This window comes from Nerophis lumbriciformis, linkage group LG38, assembly GCF_033978685.3.
Source record: "Nerophis lumbriciformis linkage group LG38, RoL_Nlum_v2.1, whole genome shotgun sequence".
In the NCBI taxonomy this organism is placed as follows: Eukaryota; Metazoa; Chordata; class Actinopteri; order Syngnathiformes; family Syngnathidae; genus Nerophis; species Nerophis lumbriciformis.
The window spans coordinates 2,159,828-2,186,316 of record NC_084585.2 but is presented as its reverse complement, the minus strand read 5'-3'; the positions used below and the strand labels follow the sequence as shown (position 1 = coordinate 2,186,316).

Sequence of the window (26,489 nt, the reverse complement as noted above, 5' to 3'; positions counted from 1 at the left end):
ATGGACTTCGACTACTATTTATAATAACTATTATAATATTAATTTACTTTTATGTTGCTTTTTTATCGACTAAATAATCATAGAGTGCCCAAACTTCTCTGTGAGCACTTTAAGTATCTAATAATAGAAAAGCGCTATATAAAATCTAATCCATTATTATTATTATTATAAGCCTTTTGCCTGCAAGGGTCAAAGTGAAAATGTGACAATGGGCAATGTTTTTCACTTCCAATAGAGTACCGAGTGATATTGAAGCCTTGAGTATTGGTCGATACAGATGTAGATCCGACACAATATCAGCGAGAATCATACATATTTGTGTTATTTGTCAGTGTGTAATGGTATAACAAGTTTAATGACGTGAAATTACTCAAACAGAGAACAATGGTAGGGATGAAAAGCACTAACCTATTTATTATTAATGGGGTTGTACGGCAAACCGGTACTAGTATAGTACCGCGATACTAATATTCGGTACTATACAGCCTCTAAAAAGTAAAAGCAAGTTTGTTTACTTACTACTAAAAGACAAGTTGTCTAGTATGTTCACTATTTTATTTAAGGACTAAATTGCAATAATAAACATATGTTTCATGTACACTAAGATGTTTTGTTCAAATAAAGCCAATAATGCCATTTTTTTTTGGGTCCCCATCATTAATAAAAGTATCGAAAAGTACGGAAAGGTATCTAAATACATTTTGGTACTGCTACCAAAATATTGGTATCAGGACAATGCTAATTATTAACCGTCTGGAATGGACTTGTGCTGGGGTCAAAATAAGTCATGAAGTTAAGCTCATGACGCAGAAAGTTGAATGATGCGAACACTTTTGTTACTGGTTACTTTCTAATGCACTTCTGCTTTGGAGACTTTGTATGCGTAAAAAAATATGAAGCTATATTTATTCAATACTTGTTTGTATTGACAAATGCATTTTAAACAGCAATAATGTTCAACGAAGGACAATTATTGCATATGTCTAGCTTGTGTGCTATTGTGTGCTTAGCTGTTGTGTAGCTGCGAGCTCCTAGTAGTCCATTGCCTAGCATCTTTACCTTTTTTGTACAACTTCTGGGAAATACGAGAAAAGGCCAGCCATGTGTGTAAACAAAGGAGGGCAGGTCGATACAAATATCGACAGTAGCGATACCAAGTAAATGATCAGTGTATTGTTAATACTACTGTGGTTAAATATATATTTTTTATCATCCAAAATGAAGTATTTTGTCGTTTTTATCATTGTTTACAAACTCAGGAAATAAGTCCCTGGACACAGGAGCATACTTGCCAACCCTCCCGAATTTTCCGGGAGACTCCCGAAATTCACCGCCTCTCCCGAAAACCTCCCGGGACAAATATTCTCCCGAAAATCTCCCGATTTTCAGCCGGACCTGAGTGAGGACAGCCTTTTTTCAACAAGGTGACAAGAACTAAATCATCCAGACTAGAGACAAATTGTAATATTATGTTTATCTTACCTAAATTAAAATACATTTATTAATTAAAAAAAAAATAAATATATATTTTTACTATATTTTGCTAAAAACATCAAAGTTAATTGTATTTTTTTGTATTTTTTTCTGACTCCTCATTACATCCAGCCATAGAATTAAAATAAACATATTTGAAATAATTAATTTTATATTATCATAATAATTCATTTAAAATGACCATATTTAATTATTAAAATAATTGCTTGTTTATAAACAACTTTAGCATTTTATTCATTACATTTTGAAGCTCTCAGAAGCCAAGTTATGTTATATTCCTTAAGATTTATTTATGCAAGTTTGAAGTATATATATATATATATATATATATATATATATATATATATATATATATATGTATGTGTGGGAAAAAATCACAAGACTACTTCATCTCTACAGGCCTGTTTCATGAGGGGGTTCCCTCAATCATCAGGAGATTTTAATGGGAGCATTCACATACCATGGTTTATATAGGGCACAGAGTGGGTGGGTACAGGCTGGCGTAGGGGCGTGGTGATTGGCTCATGTGTTACCTAGGAGGTGTTTCCGTCTGTGGCGGCATGCTGATACAATTTCGCTGCGCTTGTTGAGGGATGACAGGTCTGGACGGTAAATAATAAACAGTTTCTCTTTCAAGCATAGGTTGCATCTTTTATTACCACTATTGTAAGGTGTGCTGGATGCAAGAATTTGCCATGTTATTGAATATTCAACATTATTGTCTTTGAGGTCCCAAATGTGTTTGCTGAGTTCTGTGGTATTTCGCAGGTTTTGGTTCCTGAAAGAAGCCTTGTGATTGTTCCATCTGGTTTTAAACTCTCCCTTGGTTAATCCTACATATGTGTCGGATGTGTTAATGTCCTTGCGTATTACCTTAGATTGGTAGACAACTGATGTTTGTAAGCACCCCCCGTTGAGAGGGCAATCAGGTTTCTTGCGGCAGTTACAGCCTTTGTTGGTTTTGGGGTCGCTCTGTCCGGGGGCCGACTGCTCATTTGCAATTGTTTTGTTGTGGTTTGAGATGATTTGTCGTATATTGTTCATACAGCTGTAGCTCAATTTAATGTTGTTCTTGTTGAATACTTTTCTTAGGGTGTTGTCTTTGGGAAAGTGTTTGTCAATCAGAGTGAGGAATTTGTGGCCAATGTTAGTTGAGACGTTTTTGCTGTATGGGGGGTTGTACCAGATGATGTTGTTTCGTTTTCTGTTCTTTTTTGGTTGGTTTCCTGGCGTGGGTTCATAGGTGAGGGTGAAATTGTATCCGCTTTCATCAAGGGCTTTTTGGTACGGAGGGGTTGCTTGGTCAAATTCAGCTTTGCTAGATGACAGCATCGATAGCCTTTTATTAATTCCGGTAGGTATTCTTTTCGTGGTGGTGGGTGGGTGGTTGCTGTCATGGTGCACGTATTGGAGTGTTGTGTTGGATTTCGTGAATGGTCGGTAGCTGTTATTTCTCAGGTTGAAAGTGACGTCGAGGAAGTTGACGGTTTGCTTGTTGGCTTCAATCGTGATCCGTAGGCCGTTCTCTTTGAAAATTTGGCATATGCGCTTCTTGGTATTCTCGCTGCTCCTTGGCGAGGCGCGACACACTGCCAGTCCGTCATCACGGTAAATACCAAGGTTCAGATTGAGGCTAGCGAGCTAACACATCCAACACATATGTAGGATTAACCGAGGGAGAGTTCAAAACCAGATGGAACAATCACAAGGCTTCTTTCAGGAACAAAAACCTGCGAAATACCACAGAACTCAGCAAACACATTTGGGACCTCAAAGACAATAATGTTGAATATTCAATATCATGGCAAATTCTTGCATCCAGCACACCTTACAATAGTGGTAATAAAAGATGCAACCTATGCTTGAAAGAGAAACTGTTTATTATCTACCGTCCAGACCTGTCATCCCTCAACAAGCGCAGCGAAATTGTAACAACATGCCGCCATAGACGGAAACACCTCCTAGGTAACACATGAACCAATCACCACGCCCCTAGGCCAGCCTGTACCCACCCACTCTGTGCCATATATAAACCATGGTATGCGAATGCTCCCATTAAAATCTCCTGACGATTGAGGGTACCCCCCTCATGAAACAGGCCTGTAGAGATGAAATAGTCTTGTGATTTTTTTTCCCCACACATACATATATATATATATATATATATATATATATATATATATATATATATATATATATATATATATATATATATATATATATATATATATATATATATATATATATGTATGTATGAAATACTTGACTTGGTGAATTCTAGCTGTCAATATACTCCCCCCCTCTTAACCACGCCCCCCACCCTCCACCCCCCACCCCCCGAAATCGGAGCTCTCAAGGTTGGCAAGTATGCACAGGAGGGCATAAAGGACAAAAACCAAAGGATCATTTAAATCAGAGCCAATATAGGAAATTATTTAATGATTTGGTTGATGTTCTTATTCCATCCATCCATCCATCCATCCATCCATTTTCTACCGCTTATTCCCTTTGGGATGGCGGGGGGCGCTGGAGCCTATCTCAGCTACAATCAGGCGGAAGGCGGGGTACACCCTGGACAAGTCGCCACCTCATTGCAGGTTCTTATTCCAAATGATTTCCATCCATCCATCCATCCATCCATTTTCTACCGCTTGTCCCTTTTATTAAATTAAATGATATCCATATTTCCCAATTCGTCACGTTTCATGTGTCAGGTCATCTGTGACGAATGGGGCCATATCATTCCGCTTCCTACTGTACTGTACAAAGTGATTAAGACTGAGTATTTGGTGGATTTCCACCACAGTACAGCCCAGACCTGCTAGGATTAGGCTGAGAGGACTGTGTCAAAATGTCAATTAAAATATTTTTTAGGAACTGTTCGTATTATTATACGAATCATCTTGTTGGTTTTGTTAATAACTAAAACAAGTATCTTGGTAGCTAAATCTGTTGTGCACGTAGGAAACAGGAGCGCAACACGGTCACGTCAATAAAAGCTCTGGTGTGTGCAGATAACAACCAGCAGGCCTCCTTAAATTCCCTCACAGCGTGCAGCTGAGAGCGACACATTGGCTGGGCCGCACTGAGACGACTCAACTTCAAGGTAAAACATTTTTATTTTGACATAGTGGATTGTGTCATTTGCAGGCATTGACCAAAAATCATGCATCCTTCGCTTATCCCAGAGGTGGGCAACCAAAAATACAAAAAACTAATCAGTCTGGAGCCGCAAAAAATGAAAAGTCTTATATAAGTGTTATAATGAAGGCAACACATGATGTAAGTGTCTATATTAGCCTACTATCAAAATGACTTTAAAAGTCTTATATAAGTGTTATAATGAAGACAACACATGATGTAAGTGTCTATATTAGCCTACTATCAAAATGACTTTAAAAGTCTTATATAAGTGTTATAATGAAGGCAACACATGATGTAAGTGTCTATATTACCTATATTAGCCTACTATCAAAATGACTTTAAAATATACTTGCCAACCCTCACGAATTTTCCGGGAGACTCCCGAAATTCGGCGCCTCTCCCGAAAATCTCCCGATTTTCAGCCGGAGCTGGAGGCCACGCCCCCTCCAGCTCCATGCGGACCTGACGGGAGGACAACAGGGTGACAAGAACTAAATCTAAATTATGTTTATCTTACCTAAAAATAAATGTATTTATTAATTTAAAAAAAAAAAAAATTTTTTTTTTACTATATTTTGCTAAAAACATCAAAATTAATTGTATTTTTATTTGTATTTTTTCTGACTCCTTATTACATCCAGTCATAGAATTATGCATTAAAATAAACACATTTGAAATAATACATTTTAAATGATCATAATAATTAATTTTAAATTATCATAATAATTCATTTAAAATGACCATATTTAATTATTAAAATAATTGCTTGTTTATAAACAACTTTAGCATTTTATTCATTACATTTTGAAGCTCTCAGAAGCCAAATTATGTTATATTCCTTAAGATTTATTTATGCAAGTTTGAAGTATCAATTATCTAAACACAGTTTTGTTTGCATATTTTCAGGATGTATATATATATATATATATATATATATATATATATATATATATATATATATATATATATATATATGTATGAAATACTTGACTTGGTGAATTCGAGCTGTCAATATACTCCTCCCCTCTTAACCACGCCCCCAACCACGCCCCCACCACCACCTCCCGAAATTGGAGGTCTCAAGGTTGGCAAGTATGCTTTAAAAGTCTTATATAAGTGTTATAATGAAGACAACACATGATGTAAGTGTCTATATTAGCCTACTATCAAAATGACTTTAAAAGTCTTATATAAGTGTTATAATGAAGACAACACATGATGTAAGTGTCTGTATTAGCCTACTATCAAAATGACTTTAAAAGTCTTATATAAGTGTTATAATGAAGACAACACATGATGTAAGTGTCTATATTAGCCTACTATCAAAATGACTTTAAAAGTCTTATATAAGTGTTATAATGAAGACAACACATGATGTAAGTGTCTATATTAGCTATATTAGCCTACTATCAAAAATGACTTTAAAAGTCTTATATAAGTGTTATAATGAAGACAACACATGATGTAAGTGTCTATATTAGCCTACTATCAAAATGACTTTAAAAGTCTTATATAAGTGTTATAATGAAGACAACACATGATGTAAGTGTCTATATTAGATGTATTAGCCTACTATCAAAATGACTTTAAAAGTCTTATATAAGTGTTATAATAAAGACAACACATTATGTAAGTGTCTATATTAGCCTACTATCAATATGACTTTAAAAGTCTTATATGAGTGTTATAATGAAGACAACACATGATGTAAGTGTCTATATTAGATATATTAGCCTACTATCAAAATGACTTTAAAAGTCTTATATAAGTGTTATAATGAAGACAACACATGATGTAAGTGTCTATATTAGCCGACTATCAAAATGACTTTAAAAGTCTTATAAAAGTGTTATAATGAAGGCAACACATGATGTAAGTGTCTATATTAACCTACTATCAAAATGACTTTAAAAGTCTTATATAAGTGTTATAATGAAGGCAACACATGATGTAAGTGTCTATATTAGCCTACTATCAAAATGACTTTAAAAGTCTTATATAAGTGTTATAATGAAGACAACACATGATGTAAGTGTCTATATTAGCTATATTAGCCTACTATCAAAATGACTTTAAAAGTCTTATATAAGTGTTATAATGAAGACAACACATGATGTACGTGTCTATATTAGCCTACTATCAAAATGACTGTAAAAGTCTTATATAAGTGTTATAATGAAGACAACACATGATGTAAGTGTCTATATTAGCCTACTATCAAAATGACTTTAAAAGTCTTATATAAGTGTTATAATGAAGGCAACACATGATGTAAGTGTCTATATTAGCCTACTATCAAAATGACTTTAAAATATACTTGCCAACCCTCCCGAATTTTCCGGGAGACTCCCGAAATTCGGCGCCTCTCCCGAAAACCTCCCGGGGCAAATATTCTCCCGAAAATCTCCCGATTTCGGGAGGACAACAGGGTGACAAGAACTAAATCTAAATTATGTTTATCTTACCTAAAAATAAATGTATTTATTAATTAAAAAATTTTTTTTTTTTTTTTTACTATATTTTGCTAAAAACATCAAAATTAATTGTATTTTTATTTGTATTTTTTTTATTACATCCAGTCATAGAATTATGCATTAAAATAAACACATTTGAAATAAAACATTTTAAATGATCATAATAATTAATTTTAAATTATCATAATAATTCATTTAAAATGACCATATTTAATTATTAAAATAATTGCTTGTTTATCAACAACTTTAGCATTTTATTCATTACATTTTGAAGCTCTCAGAAGCCAAGTTATGTTATATTCCTTAAGATTTATTTATGCAAGTTTGAAGTATCAATTATCTAAACACAGTTTTGTTTGCATATTTTCAGGATGTATATATATATATATATATATATATATATATATATATATATATATACAGGTAAAAGCCAGTAAATTAGAATATTTTGAAAAACTTGATTTATTTCAGTAATTGCATTCAAAAGGTGTAACTTGTACATTATATTTATTCATTGCACACAGACTGATGCATTCAAATGTTTATTTCATTTAATTTTGATGATTTGAAGTGGCAACAAATGAAAATCCAAAATTCCGTGTGTCACAAAATTAGAATATTACTTAAGGCTAATACAAAAAAGGGATTTTTAGAAATGTTGGCCAACTGAAAAGTATGAAAATGAAAAATATGAGCATGTACAATACTCAATACTTGGTTGGAGCTCCTTTTGCCTCAATTACTGCGTTAATGCGGCGTGGCATGGAGTCCATGAGTTTCTGGCACTGCTCAGGTGTTATGAGAGCCCAGGTTGCTCTGATAGTGGCCTTCAACTCTTCTGCGTTTTTGGGTCTGGCATTCTGCATCTTCCTTTTCACAATAGCCCACAGATTTTCTATGGGGCTAAGGTCAGGGGAGTTGGCGGGCCAATTTAGAACAGAAATACCATGGTCCGTAAACCAGGCACGGGTAGATTTTGCGCTGTGTGCAGGCGCCAAGTCCTGTTGGAACTTGAAATCTCCATCTCCATAGAGCAGGTCAGCAGCAGGAAGCATGAAGTGCTCTAAAACTTGCTGGTAGACGGCTGCGTTGACCCTGGATCTCAGGAAACAGAGTGGACCGACACCAGCAGATGACATGGCACCCCAAACCATCACTGATGGTGGAAACTTTACACTAGACTTCAGGCAACGTGGATCCTGTGCCTCTCCTGTCTTCCTCCAGACTCTGGGACCTCGATTTCCAAAGGAAATGCAAAATTTGCATGGTTGGGTGATGGTTTGGGGTGCCATGTCATCTGCTGGTGTCGGTCCACTCTGTTTCCTGAGATCCAGGGTCAACGCAGCCGTCTACCAGCAAGTTTTAGAGTACTTCATGCTTCCTGCTGCTGACCTGCTCTATGGAGATGGAGATTTCAAGTTCCAACAGGACTTGGCGCCTGCACACAGCGCAAAATCTACCCGTGCCTGGTTTACGGACCATGGTATTTCTGTTCTAAATTGGCCCGCCAACTCCCCTGACCTTAGCCCCATAGAAAATCTGTGGGCTATTGTGAAAAGGAAGATGCAGAATGCCAGACCCAAAAACGCAGAAGAGTTGAAGGCCACTATCAGAGCAACCTGGGCTCTCATAACACCTGAGCAGTGCCAGAAACTCATCGACTCCATGCCACGCCGCATTAACGCAGTAATTGAGGCAAAAGGAGCTCCAACCAAGTATTGAGTATTGTACATGCTCATATTTTTCATTTTCATACTTTTCAGTTGGCCAACATTTCTAAAAATCCCTTTTTTGTATTAGCCTTAAGTAATATTCTAATTTTGTGACACACGGAATTTTGGATTTTCATTTGTTGCCACTTCAAATCATCAAAATTAAATGAAATAAACATTTGAATGCATCAGTCTGTGTGCAATGAATAAATATAATGTACAAGTTACACCTTTTGAATGCAATTACTGAAATAAATCAAGTTTTTCAAAATATTCTAATTTACTGGCTTTTACCTGTATATATGTATGAAATACTTGACTTGGTGAATTCTAGCTGTCAATATACTCCTCCCCTCTTAACCACGCCCCCAACCACGCCCCCCCCACCACCTCCCGAAATTGGAGGTCTCAAGGTTGGCAAGTATGCTTTAAAAGTCTTATATAAGTGTTATAATGAAGACAACACATGATGTAAGTGTCTATATTAGCCTACTATCAAAATGACTTTAAAAGTCTTATATAAGTGTTATAATGAAGACAACACATGATGTAAGTGTCTATATTAGCCTACTATCAAAATGACTTTAAAAGTCTTATATAAGTGTTATAATGAAGACAACACATGATGTAAGTGTCTATATTAGCCTACTATCAAAATGACTTTAAAAGTCTTATATAAGTGTTATAATGAAGACAACACATGATGAAAGTGTCTATATTAGCCTACTATCAAAATGTGTATGTGTCTGAAGCAAATCTTCATCGACAGAAATGTTGAAATGTAATATTTATTTTAGACATTTTTACAACATAAGAAAACATTAGTAAAACTTCTCACAGGATGAGATAACTCCTGGAAGTGACTGTCTTAGAATGGCCAAAGGTATAGATGTGTGTGTCCAACTTAAAGGAAACTGTCTTCTTTTAACGGATTTCTTACTATCCTTGCAAGCTGGGTAACTTTTGCTGTGGTCTGGAACAACGTGGCACACAAACAACTATCAGACATGCAGCCAATATTACATACAGATAATGTGTCATGAGACATGCACAACTAAATTATATACAAAGAGGATAAAAGTAAAGGAAATGAAATGAGCTCAAATATAGCTACAAATGAGACATGATGATGCAATATGTACATACAGCTAGCCTAAATGGCATGTTAGCATGGATTAGCTTGCAGTCATGCACTGACCAAATATGCCTGATTAGCACTCCAACAAGTCAATAACATCAACAAAGCTCACCTTTGTGCATTCACGCACAGCATAAAACGTTTGGTGGACAAAATGAGACAGAGGCGTGGAAAATTTGACATGTAAACAAACTGTTGCGTCCCAGTCCACACTATGGTGAGTTCAAGAACCGCCGAAATGAGTAGGACAAAAGGATGTTGACCATAAGTGAAGCATACACACAAACATATTAAACTGTGGTAGTTCTAACATTTGTGTCATGTTTGTCTTCAAACAAAAAACATCTAAAAGCAAAAAAAAAAAAAAAAAGTTTCCCCCAACTTTTTCCATTTTCAATCCTTTTTTAAATCAGAATTAGAATCAGAAGAGTTTTTATTGCCATTGTTTGAGAACGTATTCACAAACTAGGAATTTTACTTGGTGCAATGTTGCAACATAAAACACATATAACCAGAGGTGGGTAGAGTAGCCAGAAATTGTACTCAAGTAAGAGTACTGTTACTTTAGAGATTTATTACTCAAGTAAAAGTAAGGAGTAGTCACCCAAATATTTACTTGAGTAAAAGTAAAAAGTATGTTGTGAAAAAACTACTCAAGTACTGAGTAACTGATGAGTAACATACACACACATATCATATATATATATATATATATATATATATATATATATATATATATATATATATATATATATATATATATATATATATATATATATATATATATATATGTCTTAATAAGGTTATCCAAAAAATAGTGCTCGATACCGTAGTAGAGCGCAATATATGTATGTGTGGGGAAAAAAAAATCACAAGACTATTTCATCTCTACAGGCCTGTTTCATGAGGGGGGTACCCTCAATCGTCAGGAGATTTTAATGGGAGCATTCGCATACAAGGACATTAACACATCCGACACATATGTAGGATTAACCGAGGGTGAATTCAAAACCAGATGGAACAATCACAAGGCTTCTTTCAGGAACCAAAACCTGCGAAATACCACAGAACTCAGCAAACACATTTGGGACCTCAAAGACAATAATGTTGAATATTCAATAACATGGCAAATTCTTGCATCCAGCACACCTTACAATAGTGGTAATAAAAGATGCAACCTATGCTTGAAAGAGAAACTGTTTATTATCTACCGTCCAGACCTGTCATCCCTCAACAAGCGCAGCGAAATTGTAACAGCATGCCGCCATAGACGGAAACACCTCCTAGGTAACACATGAACCAATCACCACGCCCCTAGGCCAGCCTGTACCCACCCACTCTGTGCCCTATATAAACCATGGTATGCGAATGCTCCCATTAAAATCTCCTGACGATTGAGGGTACCCCCCTCATGAAACAGGCCTGTAGAGATGAAATAGTCTTGTGATTTTTTTCCCCCACACATATATATATATATATATATGTATATATATATATATATATATATATATATATATATATATATATATATATATATATATATATATATATATATATATATATATATATATATATATATATATATATATATATATATATATATATTTATATATATATGTATGTATTTATATATATATGTATATATATATATATGTATGTGTGGGAAAAAAATCACAAGACTATTTTTTTATTTATTTTATTTTTATTTTTTATTTTTATTTTATTTATTTTTATTTTTTATTTTTTATTTATTTTATTTTTTTCCCCACACATACATATATTGCGCTCTACTACGGTATCGAGCACTATTTTTTGGATAACCTTATTAAGACATATATGTATATATATATATATATATATATATATATATATATATATATATATATACATATATATATATATATATATATATGTATATATATATATATATATATATATATATATATATATATATATATATATATATATATATATATATATATATATATATATACACACACACATTTATATTATATTATATTATTTATTTTGCCGTTTTTGTTTACATGTTAAAGGTGTTTTAATGAATATACATGCATGTTTAACACATATAGATTCCTTTCTTTCATGAAGACAAGAATATAAGTTGGTGTATTGTCTGATTCTGATGACTTGTATTGATTGTAATCAGACAGTAGTGATGATAACGTCCACGTTTTCAAATGGAGGAGAAGAAAAGTTTCTCCTTTCCGTCTAATACCACATGAAAGTGGTTGGTTTTTGGCATTTTATTTGTCCAGCTTCCATATTCGTTTTTATACACTTTACAAGAAATACATTGGCGGCAAATTCCGTAGCTTGCTAGCTTGTTTGCGCTGGCTTTCGGAGACTCTTATTTTGTAAGCGCAGGCGCGATGGAGCGGCACTTTTATTGTGAAGACAGGAACTGTGCAGTCAGTCTTTAGGCTTTTGACGGGATGTACGGTTGAAATAAAAACGTGTCTTTTTTCCTTCACACTTTTGATTGATTGATTGGAACTTTTATTAGTAGATTGCACAGTACAGTACATATTCCGTACAATTGACCACTAAATGGTAACACCCCAATAAGTTTTTCAACTTGTTTAAGTCAGGTCATGTGACCGCCTGGCTCTGTTTGATTGGTCCAACGTCACCAGTGACTGCATCTGATTGGTGGAACGAAGTGAAACGTCACCAGTAAGGCAGGCACTTTGAAGGTCTGTCTGACAGACCAAAACAAACAAAGCGTGCATTAACAGATCGATAAAAATGAGTAGCGAGTAGCGAGCTGAATGTAGATAAAAGTAGCGGAGTAAAAGTAGCGTTTCTTCTCTATAAATATACTCAAGTAAAAGTAAAAGTAAGTTGCATTAAAACTACTCTTAGAAGTACAATTTATCCCAAAAGTTACTCAAGTAGATGTAACGGAGTAAATGTAGCGCGTTACTACCCACCTCTGCATATAACACAGAATATGTGTTTTATGTTCTACATACAAAAATGCTCCACTAGGGCGGCACCGAAGAGCCGCAGGTTGCTGACCCCCTGACCTTATCCTATAGAAAGCATCCCATAAATGAGCTGGAGGCTTCCTTCCACTGCTACTACCGTGTTTACTCAGCCTGCACCGAAGTGCTCGTTATTCCACTCCGTGACTCATTCTTGTGGGGGTCCTGCGAGGAGATATTTTTAGTATGTTGTCACAAAGATTGCACATGGAGACAAGTCGGGTTTGAGTTTCTGGGTGGAAGGATGACAGCTAATGTGCTTTAGCCTACTTGTCCTTTCATGTCGCTCACACATCCTCCACTCAAAGCATGCCAGTTACTATTTCACACACAGCTCAGGTTTCTATGTCTAGTTTGTAGGGTTGGACGCTATACCGGTACTAGTATAGAACTGCGATACTGATGAATCATATTCCGTACTATACCACCTCTAAAAAGTACCGATCCCCTGCCCCTTTTTTTTAACGGACATGACGGCGCGTCGTTACGTGGTGACATTGCTGGTTTTACCAGCAGAGGAGCATGTTGGGCAGCGCACACACACAGAGTACTTACAAGCAGACACAGTGTGTAGACAGAAAAGGGAGAATGGACGCATTTTGGTGTAAAAAGTCAAGATAAAGGTGAAGTTATAACACTGAAACACCCTCAGGAAGAGCTGCTTTAACACATGGCTAACATCCATCCACAGTGTTTTAGCTACTTCTAAATCACTAATCCTCGCCTCCATGGCGACAAATAAAGTAAGTTTCTTACAAGTACCATTATCACTGGAGGACGAGGAATAGCTAAACATGCTTCACTACACAGCGTAGGAGGATACAATAGCTCACCACCGTCACAATGTAAACAAACGCCATGGGTGGATCTACACCTGGCATCCACTGTAATGATACCAAGTACAATAGTCGATACTACTATGATTAGATCAATATTTTTTATCGTCACAAAATCTTTTATCCTTTTTAAAAAATGTATATTATGTTTATAAAGTCAGTAAATATGTCCCTGGACACATGAGGACTTTGAATATGACCAATGTATGATCCTGTAACTACTTGGTATCGGATCCATACCTAAATGTGTGGTATCATCCAAAACTAATGTCAAGTATCAAAGAAGAGAAGAATAAGTGATTATTACATTTGAACAGAAGTGTAGATAGAACATGTTCAAACAGAAAATAAGCAGATATTAACAGTAAATGAACAAGTAGATGAATAATCCCTTTTTACAGTTTGTCCCTCATAATGTGTAGAAAATAATAGGTGTATAAATGACACAATATGTTACTGCATACGACTAATTAGGAGTCTTTGTTTGTTTACTTACTACTAAAAGACTGTCAGGACATGGTCTTGGGTGTTTGCTTTTCCGAGATGCAACGGAAAATTGGCTCGGGCGAGACGGGAATGTGAGTACATTTTTTATTTAAAGACTATAAATACAAAACAAGGAAGTAAAACAAAAGGCGCGCACTAGTGATGGGTCCGGCAACACCGATGCATCGGCGCATGCGTCGAGCTCATAGAGCAAAACCCTGTGTCGGTGCACGTACCGCTTTTAGAAAGTCACGTGACCGATCATGAGCTGTTTTGGTCACGTGACCGATACGCCAACTGTGTCACACTGACGCCTCCTCTGTGCCCTGTGAGCGGCTCTTTTCTACAGCCGGAGAAATAATAACTAAGAAGAGAAATCGTCTAAAATGTAATACGTCGGAAAAACTTTTTTTTTTTTTTTTTATAAAAATGTGTAAAAAAATAAAATTAAAAAAATTCCCAGTCCACAATCATCCACAACACGTTCTCTTAGATTTCCATGTTATGATACATGTTCACATTATTTATTGACTGTATCTAAAAAAGATAAAAATATATTTTTATTTAAATGAAGATGTGAAATAATCCTAAATGAAATACAATGACTTGGTTTATATTATTGTATATACTAGGGCAGGGGTCACCAACGCGGTGCCCGCGGTCACCAGGTAGCCCGTAAGGACCAGATCAGCCTGTTCTAAAAATAGCTCAAAGAGCAGCACTTACCAGTGAGCTGCCTCCATTTTTTAAATTGTATTTATTTACTAGCAAGCTGGTCTCGCTTTGCTCGACATTTTTAATTCTAAAAGAGACAAAACTCAAATAGAATTTGAAAATCCAAGAAAATATTTTAAAGACTTGGTCTTCACTTGGAATAAGCGGTAGAAAATGGATGGATGGATGGGTCTTCACTTGTTTAAATAAATTCATTTATTTTTTTACTTTGCTTCTAATTACTTTTAGAAATACAATTTTAGAGAAAAAATACAACCTTAAAAATGATTTTAGGATTTTTAAACAAATATACCTTTTTGCCTTTTAAATTTCTTCCTCTTCTTTCCTGACAATTTAAATCAATGTTCAAGTAAATTTATTTATTTTTTATTGTAAATAATAAATATTTTAGCTTCTGTTTTTTCGACGAAGAATATTTGTGAAATATTTCTTCAAACTTACTATGATTAAAATTCAAAAAAATTATTCTGGCAAATCTAGAAAATCTGTAGAATCAAATTTAAATCTTATTTCAAAGTATTTTGAATTTATTTTAAAATTTTTGTTCTGGAAAATCTAGAAGAAATACTGATTTGTCTTTGTTAGAAATATAGCTTGGTCCAATTTGTTAAATATTCTAACAAAGTGCAGATTGGATTTGAACCAATTTAAAACATGTCATCAAAATTCTAAAATGTATCTTAATCAAGAAAAATTACTAATGATGTTCCATAAATTCTTTTTTTAATTTTTTCAAAAAGATTCAAATAAGCTAGTTTTTCTCTTCTTTTTGTCGGTTGAATTTTGAATTATAAAGAGTCGAAATTGAAGATAAACTATGTTTCAAAATTTTATTTAAAATTTTTTCTTGTTTTCTCCTCTTTTAAACCGTTCAATTAAGTGTTTTTTTTCATCATTTATTCTCTACAAAAAACCTTCCGTAAAAGGGAAAAAAAATGTACAATGGAATGACAGACAGAAATACCCATTTTTTTTATATATATAAATGTATTTATTTAGCTATTTTTGTTTAAATCACACTTACGTGTAACTTACAAATGACAATATATTTATTTATTTAAGTGTGTATCAAACTGGTAGCCCTTCGCATTAATCAGTACCCAAGAAGTAGTTTTTGGTTTCAAAAAGGTTGGTGACCCCTGTACTAGGGCATCAAATCAGTGTCAGTTGAGTCGGTCCATAGGTTGCCTGTAGGGATTTTTAATGTCCAGCAGATGTCAGTATTTAGTGACACAGTATCGACACAGTATCAATACAGTTTTGCAATGTGTCGAAACGCTTCATGACGCCTCATCAACCCATCACTAGCGCGCACAATGGCGGAGAACAAACTATGAAACCAAACACTTGCACAAAGGCAAAAACTATGAACAACAAAATACACTAACTGTGGCAATAATAAACAAAACTTACTTGGCATGGACAAAAACGGCATGAAAAAGCGCAGCAAGGGTCATAAGAGTGTACAGAAGCATAAATGTGGAGATGTCGTCAGAACGACAAACTGAAAAGAATGAACTTAAATACTATGGACATGATTAGTGAAAGCAGGTGCGTGACTCAAAACGTGAAACAGGTGCGTGACGTGACAGGTGAAAACTAATGGTTGCTATGGTGACAAACAAGAGTGCACAATGAGTCCAAACGTGGGACAGGTGAAACTAATGGGGTAATCATGGAAACAAGACAAGGGAGTGAAAAGCCAGAAAATAAAGAGTCCTATAACTAAACAAAACAAAACATGACGTGACTAAAACAACACATGATTACACAGACATGACAAAGACAAGTTGTCTAGTATGTTCAACATTTTATTTAAGGACTAAATGACAATAATAAACATATGTTTCATGTACACTAACATTTGTTGTTCAAATAAAGACAATAATGCTATTTTTTGTGGTCCCTTTTATTTAAAAAAGTATCGAAAAGAATGGAAATACATTTTGGTACCCGTACCGAAATATTGGTATCAGGGCAACCCTAAAATGTGTATTATCAGATTTAGGGTTGTAAAAAAGACAAATATGTCAGTTTCTTTAGAGCAGTGGTTCTCAAACTTTTTTTTGTCATCCCCCACTTTGGACAAGGGGGAGTTTTCAAGCCCCACCTGCCCCCATCGCCCCAACAGAGCGCTAATGCCAAGCTTTAACATTTTCAAATTTATTGAACATCAAGTTGTATACATTCAAACTCAATAACATAAAATAACATTAAGTTCAATAATAAATAAAATAACTGTGCAGCTGTGGTATAACTTGCATCAAGTTCAATAATAAATAAAATAACTTCCATCAAGTTCAATAATAAATAAAACAAAAGTGTTATAACTTGCATCAAGTTCAATAATAAATAAAAATAACTGTTATAACTTGCATCAAGTTCAACAATAAATCAAAAAAAGTGTTATAACTTGCATCATGTTCAATAATAAATCAAAAAAAGTGTTATAACTTGCATCAAGTTCAATAATAAATCAAATAAAAGTGTTATAACTTGCATCAAGTTCAATAATAAATCAAAAAGTGTTATAACTTGCATCACGTTCAATAATAAATCAAAAAAAGTGTTATAACTTGCATCAAGTTCAATAATAAATCAAATAACTTGCATCAAGTTCAATAATAAATCAAAAAAAGTGTTATAACTTGCATCAAGTTCAATAATAAATAAAACAAAAGTGTTATAACTTGCATCAAGTTCAATAATAAAAAAAAGGTGTTATAACTTGCATCAAGTTCAATAATAAATCAAATAAAAGTGTTATAACTTGCATCAAGTTCAATAATAAATCAAATAACTTGCATCAAGTTCAATAATAAATCAAAAAAAGTGTTATAACTTGCATCAAGTTCAATAATAAATAAAACAAAAGTGTTATAACTTGCATCAAGTTAAATAATAAATCAAAAAAAGTGTTATAACTTGCATCAAGTTCAATAATAAATAAAAAAAAGTGTTATAACTTGCATCAAGTTCAATAATAAATAAAACAAAAGTGTTATAACTTGAATCAAGTTCAATAATAAATCAAAAAAAGTGTTATAACTTGCATCAAGTTCAATAATAAATCAAATAACTTGCATCAAGTTCAATAATAAATACAATAAAAGTGCCACACAGTGCAATCTTTGCAAAAAAAAAAAAGGAGGAGCTATGCATTTGGCAAGACAGGGCAAGTGACAGCACTTTCCCCCAGGAGAGCCACCTTGCTTCACTGTGAAACAGCACGGCTGTATGATCAGCTCCCATTTCCTCACACAGTGCAGAGAACAGTCGCACTTTCAGTGGTCGTGTTTTGATCAAATTTACCGCGCTCACAACATCTGTTAAAACCTCATTGAGTTCGGGGCTGAGCTGCCTTGAAGCGAGTGCTTCCCGGTGAATGACACAGTGTGTGCCCGTCACATTTTTGTTTCTCTGCAGGGGCTGGCTCTGGCTCGACGACCTTTGAGGTGCGAGTCACAAATGTATATATTTGTGTAATTGTGATCCACACATTAGCCTGCTACCCATCCGCGCGAAAGTTTGTTCCGCTTAGCCCCGCCCCCATTAGTTACTGTTGCTATGTCTGTCAAACTTTTGCTCGTACCGAGAAATTTAAAGCCTACAGTAAAAATAAGTACCGGTAATTTCCATTTATTTATATAGCGGATTTCACAGACAGAATCACAAAGTGATTTACAGTGTGTATAGAAAATGAAAGCATAGTAAAAAAAATAATCTAAGAATATAATAATTAAAAAAAAAATTTAAAGTGAAATTTCCTCCCGTTCCTCGCGCCCCACCTGCCATGTCTCTATTCCCCACCAGTGGGGCGCGACCCACACTTTGAGAAACGCTGCTTTAGAGAGAATAGCAAGCAAAAATAGGCATGGACTTGGAGAAATGTCCCTTGAAGACAGAAATAACATCTTTGGTGAATTCCACAGTGCTATGGAGCAGAAAGGGCCAGCAGGAGAGCAGCATTTGGTGGGGAAGAAAGAAGAATTGATCGAAGCAAAGCGCACTTTCAGAACATTGGAAGGTCGAGATGTACTGATCATCTACCACCAGGGAGGCTTCTATGCTCTGGACTCTTACTGTTATCGTGAGTTGTGTTTGTGCAAACTGCTCTGAGCGACAATCAGATAATATTTGGCACATTAACGGATATTCCTGTGCCATCTTGCTTTCACTTCAGCGGTACAAACACACATCCATTAACTCAATTGTTCTGTGGCCCACAAGGCAAAATCTTATTGTGGAGAACCAGCGTCCTCTACAGCGGACGTCTGACTTTGGTCTTTTTATTTTGTCACAGTGACAGAACCCCTCTGTGGTTTTGAAGGACCTACTGCAACAATGCCAGTCAAAGATCATCTCTTTGACAGCTCTCTTTCTGGAGTCTCTGACAGTTTTTTTTTAACTGAACTCCAAACGATTATCGTATTTTCCGGACCATAGGGCGAACCGGATTATAAGGCGCACTGCCGATGAGCGGGTCTATTCAGGTCTATTTTCATACAAAAGGCGCATTAAAGGAGTCATATTATGATTATTTTCTAAATGTAAAAGACTTCCTTGTGGTCTACATAACATGTAATGATGGTTCTTTGCTCAAAATGTTGCATAGATGATGTTTTACACATCATCTTCAAGTCGCTTTCTGACAGTCTCTTCAGTTTTGTGGGCGCTCTTCAGAGGTGGGTAGAGTAGCCAGAAATTGTACTCAAGTAAGAGTACTGTTACTTTAGAGATTTATTACTCAAGTAAAAGTAAGGAGTAGTCACCCAAATATTTACTTGAGTAAAAGTAAAAAGTATGTTGTAAAAAAACTACTCAAGTACTGAGTAACTGATGAGTAACATACACACTCATATCATATATATATATATATATATATATATATATATATATATATATATACACACACACACATATATACATATATATATACACACATATATATATATATATATATATATATATATATATATACATACATTGATATATACAGTATATAATTTATATATATATATTTTTTGCCGTTTTTGTTTACATGTTAATAGTGTTTTAATGAATTTACATGCATGTTTAACACATATAGATTCCTTTCTTTCATGAAGTCTAGAATATAAGTTGGTGTATTACCTGATTCTGATGACTTGCATTGATTGTAATTGATAACGTCCACATTTTCAAATGGAGGAGAAAAAAAGTTCCTCCTTTCTGTCTAATACCACATGAAAGTGGTTGGTTTTTGGCATCTTATATGTCCAGCTTCCATATTCGTTTTTATACACTTTACAAGAAATACATTGGTGGCAAACTCCGTAGCTTGCTAGCTTGTTTGCGCAGGCTTTCGGAGACTCTTATTTTGAAAGCGCAGGCGCGATGGAGCGGCACTTTTATTGTGAAGACAGGAACTGTGCAGTCAGTCTTTAGGCTTTTGAAATAAAAAATGGTCTTTTTTCCTTCACACTTTTGATTGATTGATTGGAACTTGTATTAGTAGATTGCACAGTACAGTACATATTCCGTACAATTGACCACTAAATGGTAACACCCCACCCTTGTTTAAGTCAGGTCATGTGACCCCTGGCTCTGTTTGATTGGTCCAACGTCACCAGTGACTGCATCTGATTGGTGGAACGGAGTGAACGTCACCAGTGACTTCATTTGTTGAAACACAGACACTATGAAGGTCTGTCTGACAGACCAAAACAAACAAAGCGTGCATTAACAGATCGATAAAAATTAGTAGCGAGTAGCGAGCTGAATGTAGATAAAAGTAGCGGAGTAAAAGTAGCGTTTCTTCTCTATAAATATACTCAAGTAAAAGTAAAAGTATGTTGCATTAAAACTACTCTTAGAAGTACAATTTATCCCAAAAGTTACTCAAGTAGATGTAACGAAGTAAATGTAGCGCGTTACTACCCACCTCTGGCGCTCTTATTTACGTGCCTCCACTTGGACAGCGTCTTCTCCTTGTTGTAGCGGTGTAGCGTGCAAGGACGGGAGTGGAAGAAGTGTCAAAAGATGGCGCTAACTGTTTTACTGACATTCACACTTTACTTCAATCAATAACTGGAGCAGCATCTCCTCATCCGTGGCTCACTACACTCTTAGAAATAAGGGTTCTAAAAGGGTTTTTCTACAAGGTTCTAACTGGAACCATTTGCTTCTGAAAAACCCTTTCCCGAAGAAAGGGTTTTTCAAGGGTTCTTGGTAACGCTAATGGTTCCAGTAAGAACCATTTTGATCCAGAGAACCCTTTAAAACCCCTTTTCTGAATAATTGGTTTTAAAAGGGTTCTCACTAACACTAAGGGTTCCAGTAAGAACTATTTTGATCCAGAGAACCGTTTTTGGAAGAAAGAGTTCTTCAGGGATTGTTGAAAGCATGGGTAAGATCCTGTGTCACCAGGGACATACTTCCTGATAACATTTGCCAATAATGGTGCCTATCTTTAAATAAATGTTTTTCTCATTCAAATGTTTTGAATGTTTGTTCAATGTCAACATGATAAATGATCACAATATAATATGAACTAAACTGATCTGTAGAATACAATATGGTTCTTTATAGAACCCTCAGAAGACAAGACGGTTATCGGTGAAAACCTTTGAAAAGGGATGTTTTTAGAACCCCCTGTGTCAGATCTAGGTGAAACCCTTGAAACATGAAAGAGTTCTTTGTGGAACTCCCTGTGTGAGTTCTAGATGAAACCCTTCAAACATGAAAGGGTTCTTAGTGGAACTCCCTGCATAGGTTCTAGATGAAACCCTTGACAAACGAAAGGGTTCTTAGTGGAACTCCCTGTGTGGGTTCTAGATGAAACCCTTGAAATACCAAAGGTTTCTTAGTGGAACTCCCTGCGTGGGTTCTAGATGAAAGTCTTGAAATACAAAAGGGTTCTTAGTGGAACTCCCTGCGTGGGTTCTAGATGAAACCCTTGAAATACGAAAGGGTTCTTAGTGGAACTCCCTGCGTGGGTTCTTTGTAAAACCTCTCATGGGGGGTTCTGGGTGGAACCTTACACACACAGTCCTAGGTAGAACCCTCCAAAAGGGTTCCAGGTGGAACCTTTATAAAAAGGTTCTACCTGGAGCCAAAAAGGGTTCTCCTATGAGGACGAGCCGAAGAACCATATATGGTTCTACATAGCACTTTTATTTCTAAGAGTGTAGTGCAACAACAACGCCCGAAATGTGTCTCTAATAACTAAAGTTCCTTGGGTGAATAATGTAAAGTCACTACACCGGTATGTTTTAGTGCTTTCATGGTGAGTTTACTGACAGATATAAGTAAGAACTTTACACTACTTTATATTAGAAATGGCAACAGTGGAGGATGAATGTCACATAACAAGAAGATAGAGAAAAATAAGAAGCTTATCGACTACGGTGTCGACACGGACTACAAAGGTGAATGTGCGCAAATTTTCAGGACTTATGTAGATCCCAAATACAGATCAGCAGGTACCAGAAGGTAAGACAAGTTGCTTTTGCATAATATTGTGAAACAAAACGCCAAATAATATGTCTGCTAATGGGTGCCATTTTGCAGTACTTATACACACAGCACGTTAATACTTGTATCTCTGACTATGGTTGCCGTAATGCGCCGACAATCCATCAAGCAATGAGGCTTCAAAGTCCTACTAAAACATTTGGACAGATTTTTGAGTGCCGTGTGTAATGTTGTTTAGTTTCAATGGAACATTTAAAGTTTTGGTGTTGTTTACTAGCGTCATATTGCAGTCTACACGTATCTCTTATGTGTGACTGCCATCTACTGGTCACACTTATCATTGCAACATGTACCAAATAAAATTGTTTCGTGGTCGGTAAGCACAACCAGAATTATTCCGTAAATTAGGCGCACTGTTGAGTTTTGAAAAAAAAAATATTGAGCCCCAATAGAAAACGCTCTATAGCCCGCAGACTTTTTTTGGGCTCTGGGAATCACTAATAAGCCGGAGTTCTTTGAAAGCAGATTTCTTGCCGGGACATATGGTACAATGCAATCGACAAGATAGGACGGAGCTAGACCGTGTAGTATTTTATACGTAAGTAGTAAAACCTTAAAGTCACATCTTAAGTGCACAGGAAGCCAGTGCAGGTGAGCCAGTATAGGTATATATGTATGTATATATGTATATAAAGGTTTGTACAGTATAGGCGTAATATGATCAAACTTTCTTGTTCTTGTCAAAAGTCTAGCAGCCGCATTTTGTACCAATTGTAGTCTTTTAATGCTAGACATAGGGAGACCCCAAAATAATACGTTACAGTAGTCGAGACGAGACGTAACGAACGCATGAATAATGATCTCAGCGTCGCTAGTGGATAAAATAGAACGAATTTTAGCGATATTACGGAGATGAAAGAAGGCCGTTTTAGTAACACTCTTAATGTGTGACTCAAAGGAGAGAGTTGGGTGGAAGATAATACCCAGATTCTTTACTGATTCGCCTTGTGTAATTGTTTGGTTGTCAAATGTTAAGGTGGTATTATTAAATAAATGTCGGTGTTTAGCAGGACCGATAATCAGCATTTCCGTTTTCTTGGCGTTGAGTTGCAAGAAGTTAGCGGACATCCATTGTTTAATTTCATTAAGACACGCCTCCAGCTGACTACAATCCGGCGTGTTGGTCAGCTTTAGGGGCATGTAGAGTTGGCTGTCATCAGCATAACAATGAAAGCTAACACCGTATTTGCGTATGATGTCGCCTAGCGGCAGCATGTAAATACTAAAGAGTGCAGGGCCAAGAACCGAACCCTGAGGAACTCCGCACGTTACCTTAACATAGTCCGAGGTCACATTATTATGGGAGACGCATTGCATCCTGTCAGTAAGATAAGAGTTAAACCACGACAAAGCTAAGTCTGACATACCAATACGTGTTTTGATACGCTCTAATAAAATATTATGATCGACGGTATGGAAAGCAGCGCTAAGATCAAGAAGCAGCAACATAGATGACGCATCAGAATCCATCGTTAGCAGTAGATCATTAGTCATTTTTGCGAGGGCTGTCTCCGTAGAGTGATTTGCCCTGAAACCGGATTGAAAAGGTTCACAGAGATTGTTAGACACTAAGTGTTCATTTAGCTGCTGTGCGACAATTTTTTCGAGGATTTTCGAAATAAAGGGAAGGTGGGACACCGGCCGGTAGTTTACCATAACATAACATGACAATCAACAATGTCCCCACAAAGAAGGATAAAAACAACTGAAATATTCTTGATTGCTAAAACAAAGTAGATGCGGGAAATATCGCTCAAAGGAAGACATGAAACTGCTACAGGAAAATACCAAAAAAAGAGGATAAGCCACCAAAATAGGAGTGTAAGACAAGAAGTAAAACACTACACACAGGAAAACAGCAAAAAAAAGTCCAAATAAGTCGTGGTGTGATGTGACAGGTGGTGACAGTACACCTACTTTGAGACAAGAGCTATAGTCATGCATGCTTGGTTATGCTTTAAAGTCACATCCAACAATTGCGACGACGACTTTTTACTGTCAACCGAGTTTCCTTTTTTAATGATTTCTGCTGGTGGTGTGCCTCTGGATTTTTTCAACGCAAAGCATGTGCCTTGGCTCAAAAAAGGTTGAAAAACACTGTGCTATAAACAAGAGACCTCTACTGTTTTTAAGAATTGGCCGCAAAAATGTTTGCCTCCCAAGTTTTGAACTGAACACGGGCTTGAAGGGCCCCGCAGTAGGACCAGAGGGTGATAACATTTTCAGAATCAGAATCAGAATCAGCTTTATTGTCATTACGCAAGGTAACGAGATTGAGGCCATTCCATACAGTGCGATGTGTGCATGCTAGAAAAACAATGTGCAAATATATAAAAATATAAAAAATGTAGAAGTGCAATGAATATGGTGTGAAATGAATATATACATGAAAAAAAACAAAACAAAAACAGGGTGGTTGGTGGAATGGGTTATTGCACCGAAGAGAAGGCAGTTATGAGGGACAATGGGGCAGTCCGTTCAGGATGGTTATGGCCCTGGGGAAGAAGCTGTTCTTTAGCCTGTTTGTTTTGGTTTTAATGCACCTGTAGCGCTTCCCAGAGGATATCAGTCCGAGCCTTCTGCAATATAGTGATGATTATTTACTCCTTTCAACAGACGCTGGTGGGATGCTGCACAACGGGGACATCGAGGTGAGGTTTGCATCATCAACATCAGGCATGCGCTCCAGTCATTGGTTGACGCTCTTCTCCAACATGGCAGGACATCGATGGCAAGCTGTGCATCGTGTGTCCCCGCCACAAGTACAAGATTTCCCTGGCCAAAGGTGAAGGTTTCTACAAAGCCACTGACCCCACCCAGAAAACCCCCGGGCCCAGATGGTTCTCCAAAGGAGTGAAGCAGCGAGTCCACACGGTAACGGAGACCGACGGGGACGTCTACGTAAAACTGTCTGGGGAGCCGGGGTGGATCGACTCGGACTATTTCCAGGGAGAGGAGGGCAAAGTGGAAAGGGCCAGAGCTGAGGCCCTTGAGAAGATGACATCGCACTAATGGAGGATGCACACTTCTGTCGCGCTATGTTTACATAAAGACTGTAAGTACAGTAGCGCATGTTAGACCTTTAGTATATACCCATGTTGGAGCTGTGTGCTTTACCAAATATGATCATGTTCTGTTCATTATAAACCTCCAGAAGTGAAGAGGAGTTGTTGTATTATGTTGCATACATTTCAATACAAACTGTCCAATGAGTGTAGTTCGTCTATACCAGGGTTCCGCAACCAAAAACGTTGGGTTTGAATATTGGATCAAAAATACAAAAAAGAAATCTGTCTGGAGCCGCAAAAAATGAAAAGTCTTATGATAAGTCCGGGCGAGGGTCAAAGATCGAGGAAGACAGTCCAAAGTCCACAGGGGAAATCAACGGAAGAATCACCAAGGGCAAAACTTGGGAGGGCACTGAGGGAGGACAAACAAGGAAGTCAGACACAGAGGGAAAACAGAGAGCATCAAGCTAGAGTAGGCTTACGGTACACCATTGAGAAACTAAGTTCCCGCCAGGATCCTTGGGTCCACTGGTGTTATGGTTACTGAGGGGAAGATGACGGCAACTGACACCAGAGGGCAGTATTGTTCAAAGATTTATTATATGTATAGACCGTATATATAATAATAAAACATTAATAATATATATATATATATTCAGGTGTACTGGAGAGGAGGCTACGCCGGATAGTCGAACCTCGGATTCAGGAGGAACAGTGTGGTTTTCGTCCTGGTCGTGGAACTGTGGACCAGCTCTATACTCTCGGCAGGGTCCTTGAGGGTGCATGGGAGTTTGCCCAACCAGTCTACATGTGCTTTGTGGACTTGGAGAAGGCATTTGACCGTGTCCCTCGGGAGGTCCTGTGGGGAGTGCTCAGAGAGTATGGGGTATCGGACTGTCTGATTGTGGCTGTCCGCTCCCTGTATGATCAGTGTCAGAG

General features: G+C 36.4%; 2 protein-coding genes across 3 annotated transcripts in view; one reads left to right on the top strand and one right to left on the bottom strand.

Moving 5' to 3' along the window:
- nudt2 (nudix (nucleoside diphosphate linked moiety X)-type motif 2) overlaps window positions 1-26,489 on the bottom strand; it is a 298,883-nt gene that overhangs the window by 11,860 nt on the left and 260,534 nt on the right. The window lies entirely within an intron of this gene.
- rfesd (Rieske (Fe-S) domain containing) lies at window positions 4,565-25,703 on the top strand. The gene is made up of 4 exons (XM_061932702.1): window positions 4,565-4,600; window positions 18,960-19,117; window positions 25,159-25,193; window positions 25,264-25,703. The coding sequence occupies exons 2-4, from the start codon at window positions 18,964-18,966 to the stop codon at window positions 25,552-25,554; spliced, it is 480 nt and encodes a 159-aa protein (XP_061788686.1). The 5' UTR covers window positions 4,565-4,600; window positions 18,960-18,963; the 3' UTR covers window positions 25,555-25,703.

Bases quoted from the DNA above. Each gene is read 5' to 3' on its own strand.
- rfesd (XM_061932702.1), top strand. From the start codon at position 18,964: ATGGAGCAGAAAGGGCCAGCAGGAGAGCAGCATTTGGTGGGGAAGAAA. The intron at 19,118-25,158 runs GTGAGTTGTGTT...TCCTTTCAACAG, and splicing joins TCTGGACTCTTACTGTTATC to ACGCTGGTGGGATGCTGCAC. The intron at 25,194-25,263 runs GTGAGGTTTGCA...CCAACATGGCAG, and splicing joins TGCACAACGGGGACATCGAG to GACATCGATGGCAAGCTGTG.